The sequence below is a fragment of the Pleurodeles waltl genome, chromosome 5 (genome assembly GCF_031143425.1).
Source record: "Pleurodeles waltl isolate 20211129_DDA chromosome 5, aPleWal1.hap1.20221129, whole genome shotgun sequence".
NCBI classification, from domain to species: domain Eukaryota; kingdom Metazoa; phylum Chordata; class Amphibia; order Caudata; family Salamandridae; genus Pleurodeles; species Pleurodeles waltl.
In genome coordinates, this window is record NC_090444.1 from 748,601,315 (window position 1) to 748,616,718 (window position 15,404).

The 15,404-nt window shown below is 41.1% G+C and overlaps 1 protein-coding gene across 2 annotated transcripts in view; it reads left to right on the plus strand.

Moving 5' to 3' along the window:
- NPHP1 (nephrocystin 1) overlaps positions 1 to 15,404 on the plus strand; it is a 523,503-nt gene that overhangs the window by 365,953 nt on the left and 142,146 nt on the right. For both annotated transcript variants that reach the window (XM_069234711.1, XM_069234712.1), the window contains exon 16: positions 1,707 to 1,806. In XM_069234711.1, coding sequence (XP_069090812.1) covers positions 1,707 to 1,806 — 100 coding nt within the window. The remainder of the gene's footprint in view (positions 1 to 1,706; positions 1,807 to 15,404) is intronic.

Below are 15,404 nucleotides of genomic sequence, written 5' to 3' on the forward strand. Positions count from 1 at the left end.
TAGAGCAATTTGTATTTTTATCTCCACCTCTCAGTGAACTGCTAATGCTGCACCTACACAAGTTGGTATCTTCGAAGGCAACCCCCTTCCACTTTATGGGATTGACCACTTTCCTGTGCATTGTTTAGTAATCATGCTTTAATAAAGTGTTAAACTCTGAGACAACTAGAAGTCAATAAATGCTACTAACCTGGATTTGAAGGAATAATACCTGAATATGAGATCAATACTTTGTAGTGTTTATATTTAGAGATTAAAGATGAAGGCAACTCTGCTGTTTCACCTCAGGAACCACAAACTCTTTATGGTTCTATAACATAAATCTTTTACATACAACTGTTGAGCACATATTGTATAAACTGGTTTGGTGTCTAACACTGAGAAACCACCCAACACAGTATTCTCTTGCTTTGACCAGACTTTGGTCGGACTGTACCTATAAAGTGATTTGGAATGTAGAGCCCTTATGTAGAGTGGAAGAAAATGTATTGTAAAGAAGTGCTCAGGGATCTTCACATGTGGGCAGGACTGTTCAGTGCTTATGATTTCAATAGAGATTTCTCTGAGAGAGAACTAGGATTACAGATAAGAAACCATTCCATCTCCTTCCAGCAACCATGGAGACACTTCCGCTCTGCCAGACGCCTACTCGCACAAAATCCGCGCATACGTAGAACCTGATCTGGAGGGCTTGTCTTCTTTTACATTGTACATAAAGCGTGGAACAACCTCTCACTTCATATCAAAGCCTCGTCCTCGCTCCTTGGATTCTGCAAGAAGCTGAAGACTCCAAATAATCACCCTGCCATACGCAAGGCTAGGTACACACACTTCCTCAGAGCAAGGATACCCTCACAGGTATGCGCTATACAAATAAATATAGGATGGTCCTCTCCTCCATTGGTAGGGAATTCACAGAAAGTTAGCCTACATAAAATAATAGGCTCATATTTTAACTACTTTCTTGGTATTATAGGTATATTTAAAAAACTACTTCAAATGAAATCAAAACTAGAAAGTTGTTTTTATTGTACTCTAGTTATAGAACGTCAGGTCTGTGACTCTTGCTGCCTAAACACTTACTACTCCTTTTATTGTTATTAGTAATTGTAATCGTTCTAAATTTAAGAATACTGGATTTTTATTAGTGCTTAATTTCTGAAATAATAAGTTGCTGTGCGTAAAGCGCTGCCCAGACACCAGTGGCTGGCCCTATAAAATTTCAGTGTGCTGAATACTAAGGGCGCGTAGACCTGAATCTGCCCTGTCCCATTATCTCACATGTACAGGATTCCGCTCTCTCCCTGGTGATGGATTTTCTATCGATATCTTCTTCCGCCTTTCTGTTTTGTGTTGTTTTCCCTCTCATTCTCGGGAAATGCCTGATGAGGAGAAATAAGTACTGGTCCCCAAAAATAAGTGTCGGAGGCCCCTACTTGGAGCTGCCAACTCAAATTAAGCACTGGCTTTTACACAAAACACAAGAATCAGAACTGTTCCACCACTCTTAAACATAACATGGTCTCTTCTTGGTAACAACTTAGAAGTCAAGAAAATCTGAAGCAAGTTAAACAGGGTTTAAATGAGAAAAACATGTAGCGAGGGAGCTGAGCACTATGTGTTTGTACGCTGCTGAAGCATTTCCTTTAATTATCTTATCACTTAGTCCCTAATGATGTATGAAAAACATATATTTTTCATTTTAGCAAACAGTGGTGTTTTCCACCAGATGATAGCCCTAAGGAAGCAGCCACGACTCCTGGTAAAACTAAGAACTTTGCGTTCCGGAAGAAGAGAGTTGATGAAGTAAGTTAATCTGCTCCTATTAAAGTATTGTAAACTGGGAATGCGCACGTGATCGGACTAGCTCATGGGGATATATTGTAGTGTATGTGTTGGGGAATTCAATTGTTCAACTATGCAATGTAATATATGTATCAGGTCGGTGATCTCCCCATCAGAACAATATTCAGTTACACTATTTAGCAGTAAATTATGCATTAACCATACATTGAACCATTAATTCTTTAAGACTGGAGTAACTACTGTTAGGTGTCAGCGTACTACTCAGACTGAAAGAGTAAGTAATCACTGTGGCACTCTAAAGTTCGGTAACTTTTCCCGTACAGCTGGGGAATTAGCTGCACATTTTGTAAAACGTTTTCAGTTTTCAAACTGATGACAACTGCGTACCATTCCGAAAGAAGTGTGAAGATTTTGGGCGTATTTCATTTCATTGTAGTTAGAATTCTGTGTAGTTTGTGTCTAACCCATGTCCATTGGCAATATTCGTTAACCCTTGGTCAAACAAATAAATGCCTTTTATCTCCGCTCTGAATCTTGAAATACTTCCTGAAATGGATCCGAAAAATTCAGCCAGTTTTTGCAACAATCTAGCAATTGCACTAATAGTATACTGGCATCTGCTTATTTCTTTAGTGCAACTCCTCTTCTTCCTGGTATGTATCCTTCTTTCAGGATCCTTCACGTCCCCATACGAATAGAGAACCTCAGAGGGAAGAGTTTACAAATAGAGAGAGGGAGAGGGAGAGAGATACAACATCGTTCATAGTCTCACACACACATAAAAAGCCAGATGCATACAGAGATTCAGGTATTGTGCTGAAAAAAAAAAACAAGGGGGAACAAAGGAGTTATAAAGAAAGATACAGGGAAGGAAATGAATGTAATTGGAAGCATTGAAGTGGAAAAATTAAGTCAAAGAACTCACGAGACCTTGACATCAAAGCTTGGCTAATCTTATAGATTCATACAACAGTGCTACTACTCCGTTACACAGATCACACAGTATCAGACAGGTTACAACAATATTAAGTGATAAGACAGGAGTCAAGCTAATCTCATAAAATGCTTTATCTATATGGATAATAGCGTCCACACGACCATATTAGAAAGTGGCATCTGGTATCAAGGAACCAGATTCAACCAAACAAGAACTACCAATTCCGCACCTCAAATACCAAATTTAAATATATTTATATAAAGCAGTACATTTGTCAGAGGTATCAGCTTACCTGTCTGTGCAAGCAAACATGTTTCATTATTTGTATGTTTCAGCGCGAATACACTGAGGTTCTTGTCTCGGCGAAAACGCATAACAAATCGAGACCAATGACAAACATTTCTGAGGCTGAGAGAACACACTAGATGTTAAGGAGCCAAGCTTTTAGTAGCTTCTTTAAGCTAGGGAAATTTGTTTCAACTGTCATATTTTAAGGTATGGAGTGTCACAGCTTCGTTATGTCTATCTGGAATGATCTACTACATAAGAGTCTTCTTGTTTCAAGAACGGCGAGCAAAAGATGTTTATAAACTTGCTATCAACGAATAAGTCAATTGGAAGGCAGTGACCACCCGGACTGCTGAATTTTGGACAGATTGGGGAAGGCAAATGTGTTTTCCACAACAGCCAGATAAATCAGGTTTACATAGTCTAATCGTGATTGACTGAGAGCGTTCACCGCAGGAATATGTAGGCTTCTGTCTTTCTGTTCTTTCAGACTCGGATCCGGAACTACTCCTTGGTCTTTTCAAGACCGTTTTTCTCCAAGAATTCCCAAGGTGCAAGGAAAAATGTCACTTAGGACAACAGTGTTGAAGCCGTGTGGGGCTTGTTGCAAACAGATGTCTGTGACAGAACTCATTAAAGTATGTCTATGGTGCCTGGGGTCAAATTATGATTCAAGGGCCTGTGGTGACTGTACCCAGATGAATCCAAAGTTCATATGGGGCCACGAGGGATGTTGTATGTCTCCAAGCAACCGAAGATTCCACGCTTAGACTGGTCGATATCGAGAGGAAGGTCCAGTTCCCTCTCCCAAAGCTGTTCTCGCAGCAGGTCGATATTGCGATTAAAGTCTCTGCATAAGTCCAAGAAGAAACACAAGAAATGCCATCAGGGTACCACCCAGTCTCACTCACAATCTCCATCAGAGCTGATCCTGAGCTGTAGGCTGATGCATTCCAAATTTCCAGGTCTGTTGGCGATGATGCAGCAACTGGAGGCCTTAAGGGAGTCCATGTTGTGTATTTTCAGCACTTTTACCATTTTTCTCTGCTACGCCTTCAAGGCTGAAGGCTTGGCAGGAGCTCCTGGTAAGTTTTATATTGGCGGATTCCTCCTGAGCACTGTCTGTGTCTCTCCAACCCGCTTTAAGTTCAGCACTCGCTCCGTTGGTGACTTAGGTTTCTGCACCACTCACTGCACAGGTTACCTTCGCATCAGCTCAGGTGCTAATGCCAGAGGAAGATTTACATCCCATTCTAGCCGTTTGATCCAATGCACAGTTGCCCTTTACATCTCCTGACCTTCAAAACAATCATCCTCATTGTCATAATGTCAGCTCGATTTTTCAGCAAGCTTCAGACTCCTTTTGTCCAACCCCATTATACTATGTTCTTTCCTGATTAGCTGGTGTTGAGGACCCAAGTATCACTTTTACTGCAAGTGGCAACAGTGTTTCACATCCGGTGACTATCACCCTTCTGGAATTCTTTGCTCTACCTCATCCCTCAAAAGAAGAAGAGAGACTCCATAATTTGGACCCCAAGTGAGCACTCCATTTTACACTGATCGCACCAAAAAACATTGAGAGGATGACTAGCTTTTTAAGGGGTTTTCTGGCGCAACAAAGGGCAAGCCAGTGCAACAGCTGACCATCTCTGAATGGACTGTACTGTGCATCAACATCTGCTTCACACTGGCCAAGAAGCAGCCTCTTGTAAGGTCTATGGGCTCATTCCACCAGAGTTTAAGCAGCTACCACTGCATTGGCATGCGGAGTGCCTGTTCTGAAGATTTGTTAGGTGGCTACTTGGGCTTAGGTTCACTCGTTCCTGAAGAACTACTGAGCTACTGCCTCAATAGTGAAGTTCATTGAGAAGGACATTTTGCCAGCTTGGTTCTGCAAGGTATTTTGGTATGAGCCAGTTCATAGACCCACCACCTGGGGTTGCACTGATGTGGTATCTATTTAAAAGGTGAGGAGTATGCGGTTAGAAGTATCTATCCAAAGAACAAGTAACGTAACACTCTATTTCTGGTGGATACTCTGTCTAACTGCAGATTCCACACTGACTCTCCCACCTCCCTGTTCTGCAAACAGGACTGTCTATCTAAAAATGTCCCAATCTAGAGATCTGCACACTGGTGATGCCAGTCTTCCTTTGGATTCTGGTGCTGAGGGCACAGATAGCCTAACAAAGGATCTGACACCAGCATGCATGGGAGGCCCTTATATCCAGCTCGCTCATCACTTCTGGAGTGGAACAGCGGTGATGTAGAGCTACACAAAGCCAACTACTGTAGCACAGGACTATTGCTCTAATGGTTTCCAGATCAAATCTAACACTTGGGGAAATTTCATGAGATGATAAATCTGCAGTTAAATAGATCATCCACCAGAAAGACAGTTAGACTGGAAGTATGTATATTGTCTAACCACTGGACAGCCTCAAACTACAGAATATATATTCCAACTCTTGCTCATTTACACACACTATGCAGTTCTCCTTGCACCAGATGCTGTAGACCTCATCATCTATCACAAGCGTGAAGCCTTTTCATCACAGAAACATTGTTCACCCCATATCCTCACACATCTTAGATGTCCTTCTTCCCGCGGGCTATATCATCCATCATAAGGACCGTACACATAAGGGAGGAGGCCTCAATGTCTTCCATACTTCCTCCTGGTCCTGCACCCTAGGCCAGTAGTTCCCAAACATTTGACTTCTGTGGACCCCCACTTTATCATTATTGCAACCCAAGGACCCCTACAGAATCACTATTGGTGTCCTCACCTCCCCCCCCCCCCCCCCCCCCCACTGAGTCATTAATAAAAGCTGTGCACTAAATCTGTTAATATTATTTAATTGTATAAGCAATCGCAGACCCCCTGAAAAGGCTTTGCAGACCCCCAAGGGTCCCCGGACCACAGGTTGGGAACCACTGCCCTAGGCAATCAAGGGATGCTCAATTCTGTGGGCTACTGACATACCACTTACCAATCCATACAACACAGACTGCCACCTATCTTTTCTGCAGGCCTCCCAGAAGACCACCGACTTTATTAATGAATTCTCAGGTCTCCTCACCATCTCATCCATCTAAAACATCCACACCACCCTCTTGTGTAACTGCAACCTCCCACACAACAAGAGCTCTGAAACGGACACCCTCCTTGACCTCATTGACACAGTGTGAGAAAGTAGCCTCTTTCTAGCATGGTTACCCCCATTTTTGGCCTGTTTTGTCAGTGTGTTTTTACTGTCTCACTGGGATCCTGCTAGTCAGGACCCCAGTGCTCATAGTTTGTGGACTACATGTCAGTATGTTTTACTGTTTTGTCAGTATGCTTGGCTGTGTCACTGGAGTCCTGCTAACCAGAACTCCAGTGCTTATGCTCTCTCAGATTCCAGTATTCCACTCCAAATTGGCATATTGGACCCCCCTTATAAGTCCCTAGTATATGGTACCTAAGTACCCAGGGCATTGGGGTTCAGGAGATCCTTATGGGCTGCAGCATTTCTCTTGCCACCGATAAGGAGCTCAAACAAACAATTCTTCACGACTGCCATTGCAGCCTGAGTGAAATAGTGTAAGCACTATTTCACAACCATTTTCACTGCACCAGGTCACTTATAAGTCACCTATATGTCTAACGTTTAGCCCTGAAGGCTAGGTGCATAGTATCTGTATGTGAGGGTACTCCTGCACTAGCAGAGGGGCCCCCACATTGTCCATGCCCATTTTCACGGACTTTGTGAGTGCGGGGACACCATTATAAGTGTGCACTACATATAGGTCAATACATATATGTAGATTTACAGTGGTAACCCCCAATATGGCCATGTGAGGTGTCCAAGATTGAGAAATTGTACCCCCAATCTGATTGTGGTATGGGGGGGCAATTCCATGGACCCTGGGGGCTTCACCATGGACCCCCAGTACTGCCAATCTAGCCTTCTGAGGTTTTCACTGCAGCCCCAGCTGCTGCCACCTCACAGACAGGTTTCTTCCATCCTGGGGATTGAGCAGCTCAGTCCCAGGAAGGCAGAAAAATGTATTTCCTTTAGGAGAGGGGTATTACACCCTGGTCTTCTGAGGGCACTCTAAAGTGCTGAGAGCCCCCCCTTTCACCTCAGTCTGAGTTGAGACCCTCAGGTCCCTCCTGGGCCCATATAGCGCCTTTTCCCACCAACCGCAACATTTGTGTGAGCCAAGGCTTGTTGGCCGAATCCAACCACGAAAACCAGCCTGCACCCAACAACTCGACGTGGGACATCTCTTGCACCAAGCAGGAACCCGCAGCTGTGTTCTTTGGTGCATTTCGGACTTTTTCTTCCAACCGGAGAATCCACTCTTGCACCTTAATCCGGGTTAGCAGGGGCTCCGGTTCTTCCTGGACTCTTTATCTGTTCTTGGACTTGGTCTCCTCTCTCCACAGGTCTTCAGGTCCAGGAATCCATCATTGGTGTTTTGCAGTCCTGCTTGGTTTTTGCATAATCCTTTACCACGACTTCTAGTGTGTTCTGTGGAAACTTGATGTCCTTAACTCCTGTTTTCCTGGGCTCTGGAGTGGGGTTCTTTACTTACCTTTGGTGTTTTCTTACACTCCCAGCACCCCTCTACACACTACTCTTGCCTAGGTGGGGAACCTTCTTTCACATTCCACTATTTTAGTATATGGTTTGTGTTGCCCCTAGGCCCATTCTAGCCTATGGTGATTTTCATTATTTGCACTATTTTGTGACTGTATACTTACCTGATTGTGGTTTCTAGTGTATATTTTATGTGTTTTACTTACCTCCTAAGGGAGTATAGCCTCTAAGATATTTTTGGCCTTGTGTCACTAAAATAAAATACCTTTATTTTTGGTAACACTGAGTATTGTCTTTCTTGTGTGTGAGTACTGTGTGACTACAATGGTATTGCAAGAGCTTTGCATGTCACCTAGATCAGCTTTGGCTGCTCTGCCTACAGCTACCTCTAGACAGCCTGGCTTCTAGACACTGACTGCATTTCACTAAGAAGGGATGAGTGGACCTGGTATCAGGTGTAAGTACCTGTGGTACCCACTACAAACCAGGCCAGCCTCCTACACACACTAAATGTGGTCACCCAGCCAACACAGTCGAAAGGCCACATCCTTGCTCTGTCTTTTCAACATCACCAACAATCTAATGCAAACTACCCCACTTCTGGCCTAGACCGACATCCTTGCCATCCCTATCTCACTGCTCCTACCAGCAAACTAAGGTCAACCCACAAGAGAAGACCATGTCTTCAGATCCTTCAAAACTATTCCATAAGCAATCTAATGAACTAATCTCTCACATTTCCAACTCCACGTCCAGCACCCACACCCTTCTAAACAACCTCAGTGCTTTTTTTGTAAAACTGCATGACATCAACGCACTAACGAAAACGCACAAATGCTAGTCAGAACCTTCAGTATTTTGGTATTCTAAACACTCAAAATAAAGGCTTCATCTGCAGGCAGGGAAGAAAAGGTAATAAAATCAGAAATCCGGATGACTTCATGATACCAAAGTGCTTGTGCAGGACATATAGACACCTTATCACATCAGCTAAAGCAATGTACTATGCCAATACTTTCAATAAAGCTTCCAACAGAAGCCACAATTCAAGATAGTGAAGCAGTACATCAGTCTCCTGCCTGAGCTAAGCTTCCATGAGAGAATACTGTGGAAAATAATATTGATTAATCAAAATATCATACAAATAATTTAGATTACAACAATATTGCCATCCTGTACTTCACCCCCAAAAAATATTGATGACAAAAATATTGCCTTCAAAATTATATACATATAATATCAAGCACAAATGCTAGTTAAATATTGAAACACACAATATTGACTACAATCATATCGCAAATAATGAAGAAAAATACTTTAAATGACCCTTTGTTTAAGTAAAATAAACAAAAAATAATTAAATATACAAATCACCCAAAAATATTAATAAAACATTTAAGCAACAAACATGAAATTATTAACATATATAACCATATCTATTCACATTACATATACCATTAAAAATAAGCATATAATAATAAAAACATAGGTAACATTTAAAATATATTAACCATACTGCAATCCAACAAATAAACATATTTAAAATGAAAACAGAATTACTAATTAGTGTCTACCAAAAAAGGAACTACCGAAAAAAAAAAAAAAAAATTGAAGGCAAACTATCAAATGAAATTTACAGTAAACAAACTACACAATAAAATATAAACCTAATTAAGTGAACACTGGAAAAAGAGCACAAGTCCTCAATGTTTTTCACAGCAAAAACTTAACAACTACAAGAAAATGACACTGCCGGACTGCACGGACAAGAGCCAGAAGGAAGAATGAAGCAAAATAACAAGGTACTTTCACAACTAAGTTTAAAAATGTATTTCATAACAATGTAACCCAACATAATTGTAAAACACAAATATATAAATGCATTTCTAAACTATGGTGGTCATCATGACCCCGGCGATGAGTGTTAATGTGGCGGTATGACCGCTGGCGGTACATACCGTCACATTATGAGTTTGGCGGGTTGGCTACCCCCAACCTGCCACTTCTCCACTCATACCGCATGGTGATATGAGCCGCCAGGACGGAGAGGTGTATCTCCATCCCGTCGGCTGGCATAGTACTACCGGCCGCATTATGAGCCTGCCTACCACCACGGTTTTGGAAAACCATGGTGGTAGGCCCTACCAGTGACAGGGAATTCCTTCTCTGTCACCGATAGGCAGCTCCCCCACCCCCCCAACACTCACCTGACTCCCCCTCATCCCCCTCCATCCAAATTCAGCCCATACACACACTTATCCCCCACCCGATACACAAACTAACCCCCACACCGATCCACTCACTCTCCCCATCCCCCTCTATCCAAACACCCCCTCTGATCCTTACACACACACACCCACCCCGACTCCCTCCGATCCTCACACCCCCACCCCCTCCGATCCTCACACACACACCCACCCCCTCCGATCCTCACACACACACACCCCCACCCCCTCCGATCTTCACACACACACACCCCTTCTGATCCTTAGACACCCCTCCACCACCATACACACACACACCCGCAGACACGCACCACGCATACACCCAATCACTCACACTAGCATACATGCATTCATACACGCATATATCCAGACATGATCAAACACATTCTTACAACGATTACACTGACATGCAGACACGCACTCACTACACATTTCTTACATGCATTCACTCACACATACAACCACGCAAACAACACAACACACACAGACGCATTCACACACTCACTCAAACATTCATGCACACACACTCAGACACACACACCCACAAAGCACCCCCCACCCTTCCACCTCCTCCCCTGTCGGAAGCCTGACTTACCTTGAGCGAGGAGGTCTTCCGGCAGGGAAAGGAAGGGGGCGTTCTACCGCCAGCAGCGCCCTGCGCCAGGCCGTATGAATTGTCATAATACGGCTGGCAATGTTCTACTGGCGTGGCGGTGCTGGTGGTAGCAGCGCCACCTTCCCACCGTCCACCACCATGAACACTGCCAGATTTCCGCCCTCCATGTGACAGAAGTCCGCCAGTGCTCATAATATGGTGGACGGATGTTAGCTGCGGTGGCGGTATTTTGGCGGCCGTCACCACAGCGGTAGGCAGTTTTTACCGCCGATGTCATAATGACCACCTATATCTTTTATTATGTATATTGATCCTTAGTAAGGACAGCACACTGATAAATCCAACTCTATACCTGGACAAAGGCACTTTCAAAGTAAGTAAAATAAACACAATAACATGAGACTAAACAACTTACTCTCACCAACAGAAAATAAAAATTCACAGGACCCAAATCTCAACAACATCAAAAAAGACAAACAGAAATAATTCAAGTGCAACTTAAAACAACAGAACATGTAAACTTATAAAATGTGAAACATTTTAAAACATATTTAAATTTTATGAACACGCTGAATAAACGTTTTATACAAAAGTATTAATTTTAAAATGATGCTGCTTTCAAGCAGAATGGCAGGAAGGACCACATATATCACATCACAGAAAGGCAAACAGTTGCCCTCGTCCACGAGATAGAGCCAGGAAAGCACAAATACTGAAAGCATGAACTGGAAATGTATTAAATAGTATTCAAATGCTTGTTATGGGAGGGATTTTATGGAAAGCAAAACTGTACTTAAGAAAAAACAATTACTTCGAAATGTAACAAGGATAGACGTAAGATATGTACTTCAAAATTTAAGAGGCAAGCACTAGATCCGAAGTGCCCAATACTAAAATTTTAAAAGTCATAGGGCTTGACTTAGAGTTTGGCGGATGGGGTTACTCTGTCACAAATGTGACAGATATACCGTCCGCCATATTGCAGTCCCATTATATCCTATGGGAATTGTGATATTATGGATGGGATATCCATCACATTTGTGATGGAGTAACCCGTCCGCCAAACTCTTGATTAGGTCCATACTCCCTAGAGTACTTCAGCATATTATATGTCAGCTACCAGCAATTACTACTTTAAAACAACTAATATCACATAATGAAAAAGCCCCATGTCAAACCTTCGCTGTCCTTAGACAATACCAAGACATACATATTCCAGAACACCTAACCACCACATATAACAATAAACCCTTCCTCCTGTATGACAATCCCAATAACAATAGAGGAATAGTCATATTTGCAACTGAAAACAACCTCCTAAGACTAAACCTATGGACAACTGACCTTTTAAAATGTGCCCTCCATTGAACATGATAACACTAACATACCCCTGATTTATGCCCTGCTGCCAAAAAAGGGCAACTTACACTGAACTTCCAAAACACTTCAAAGTAACAACTAACAGCTACTTTCCACACAGTGTTATAGTAGGCTTTGAACTGGCAGTTATACAAGCAACACTTTATACCACCGTACACCTATACAAGGCTGCTATTACCATTTCAACCAAAGGATTTAGAAACCTCTGTAAAATGTTGTACTAAGTGTATACTATGCAACAAACAGCAAGTGTGCATTTGAAGTTAAAAGGTTAATAGTCCATGCATGTATACCTTTAACACTGTAACATACATAGCTAACCACTACAATTAGCTAAAAGAATCACCAACAGTTTTAAATAAATGTTGAAGAATTATCAGCCTAAAACAAAATTATATTAAGTTCAGAATAAGACTGATAAATAAGCATTTTAATATTTAATTACAAATGCTCATAGGAAAATCAATGTTGTGCAAAATAAAGAATATACTAAGTAGCTCAGCAATTACAATTTACACTTATAAAATCCAACTTGTCAATTTCAGTAAAACAAAAATAAATTTAAGCATAGAAATAGAACACTTCACCCCCCAAAATAAATAAAAATATTAATATACTGGTATGTAACCATTGTTCATAGCCCACCTTCACTTCCAAACATCTAATCCACAAAAATGCAACAACAAAAAACCTAAGAACCCCCCTTAAAAATGCAAGAATTAAATCTCCAAATGAAATCCACCGAACTGATCCACAGTCATAAGAAACCACCCTAAAAAAATCAAACTAAAAACCTCTCAGGAAAACCAAAGACTCAATGGAAATTAACAAATAATGTTGATTCAAATCTCACCAAATTAATTTCCTTTTTTAATAGAACACATGAAAAAAGTCTCCAGACATTGCACTCTGACTTCCTAACCTGTAAAAAAAAAAAAAAATAACACATCCACCCTCACAATACATACATTCCAAAAATAGTACAAACCTGACTGTATCTACAATAACATGTTATTGCAAACACAGTATAGTTAGGCCTACCTCACTGCACTACATGACAAAAAACACAAACTAACACTAAATACACTTTCTAATAAAAGTTACACCATGTACACATATCCACTCTCACTGCCCCAAAACCCTAAATGTAAACTTGAAAAACACCTTACCTTGTCCGTTAAATAGCAAAAGGAATCCCGACAAACACAAACAAAAGCCACCTCACAATGACACTAATATAGTACAAATTATAGGTAGTCTTAATAATGGCTTCTAAATTAAATTGATAGAAGTATTAAACAAAATTGAAAAGTCTTAAAGCATGTATGTAAAAATGTGATAGTGAGCAAAAATTTTTAATGTATTGAACAAATACAAATGTTTATGTAAATTATAAATTAAATAGTACCATAATTATGTAATAAATAGTACAGATTAATATACACCAAAATGCATTTGAAACTGTAAAACTACATGATAGTATATACAAACATTACATTTATGAAAAAATAATTATATACAATTTGTGTGTACAACCACATGTCTTAACAACCATGTAGTGTTTATAACCATATATTTCTTTAAAGTATTTTAAAAATACAGCACATATGATACTATACCAAAAAAGTATACAACAATATCTCACCACTGTAACATGTCAAAAGGTATTTTTACTTATTTGAAAAAAGTGTATGCATCAAAAATAACAATTAGATATTAATATTTATTAAATAAATAACTAAACTACTCATAAATAAAAACATGTTCAATCATTGATATGTATTGGTTATTAGTCTAAAAAGCACTATACACAAGTACAAATTACAGACCATTTTGGGGAAGGGGTAAAATCTATTATTCCTACTCCAATCTGAACCATTTTGGAGAAGTTGCTGGGTACTAAAAGGGTCAGATTTACTAGTCCCTCTCCAAACTAAACCATTTTGATGACAATGTTCAGCACAAAAGGGGTCAAATTCACTATTCCCACTCCAGTCCAATGCATTTTGGGGGAAGGTATTGGACACTAAAGTGGTATGATTTACTATTCCCACTCAAATCTAAATCATGTTGGGGACCAATATAATCCATTTGGGGAAGGTATTGGGCACTACATGGGTAAGATTTACTGTTCTCACTCTAATCTTAATCATTTTGGGGGAGATTTTGAACATTAAAAATCCAATTCCTACTCCAATATAAGACAATATCATATCAAACATAACAATGTTCTCAACATTTAAGAAAACATTTACAAATTATATATATTTAAAAATATTTTTAAAAGTCAGTGGTTCCCAGACATTGAGAAGCAAAACCCAATTTGTAGAACAGCAAACTTAAGCAACCTGCATAGCTTTCAGGGACACGAGGCTGATAACAGCAGCTGTTCATAAAAGTCACAGCCCTGACCATACCCTTCAGTATCAGACTGGGGCCAAGATATTGATCTGCCCTTAACAGTAGAAAATGGTGAACTGCACTGGAGTCTGGAGCTAAAACACTTTTCAGAGTGAGGTGCTAACCTATGGAATTTGTTTACTAAAAAAATCAAAAATTTTGAAAAAGCTTTGTGTAGATACCAGTGAGTTTAGCAAACTTTGGAAACCCCTTCTCCAGCAGAATGTGGGGTAGACTTATAAGAAACTGGGTTATCAGTTAAGGGAGTTGAAAACCTACTCAAGCAGGAACCACAATCCTTGTCAGGGAGAAGTCACAAGCAAACCTCAAATTAAACTGTTGACACGGAGCAGTCAGGATTAGCTTGCAAGCAATGTGTAAAGGATTTATGCTGCACTTTAAACAGTAATAAAGAGAACACAGCACAAGGAAAATCCCACACCAATTTAGATAGATAGAATACATTTTAATAAATATAACTAGACCAAAACAACTAAATTCCAATAGGTAGAACCTGAGATATGCAATTGTAAAGACTTTGGTGTAGGGTCAAAAACCACACACAGCCAAGCAACTGTGTTTATCTGGTTGCGCCGGAGTGGGAGAGAGTCACAAGTTGAGGCCAACTGCAATAGAGCATGGGCTGGCTACTGGGACCCACCTGTGCCCGCTGAACAAGAGTACCTTAAGTCCTGGTTGAGGACCATTGCAAGGTCCCTCGTCAAAGATGCATCGAGCAGCCGAAGCAATGCGAGGTCCAGGCCAGAGATGCATTGAGGAAGTGTCAGTTCTGAGGAGTTGCAAGGATGCCATACTATGTCCTGCATCATCGTTGAAGAGGCCGTACTGAGGTGGCTTGTGATGCAAAGCCCTACATTGAAGATGTGTTGGGCACATTGGTGGATCTGAAGAAGATACTGAACTTGCAATGTAAACTCCTGAGTGATCATCGAGGATTGCGTCAACAAGGGGTTGGCGATGCGAGGGCCTGCATTGGGGATATGTTGCACAGCGGGGGTTCCAATGAGGCTGCGAGCTGTGACAGTGATCCGAAGACCTTGATATTGGAGAGTCCTCTCAGCTGAAGCGATGTATCGGTTCTGCTCTGGGTTATGCTGCACAGCAGAAGAGATGTGCCAGTTCTGCAAGATCCACTATGG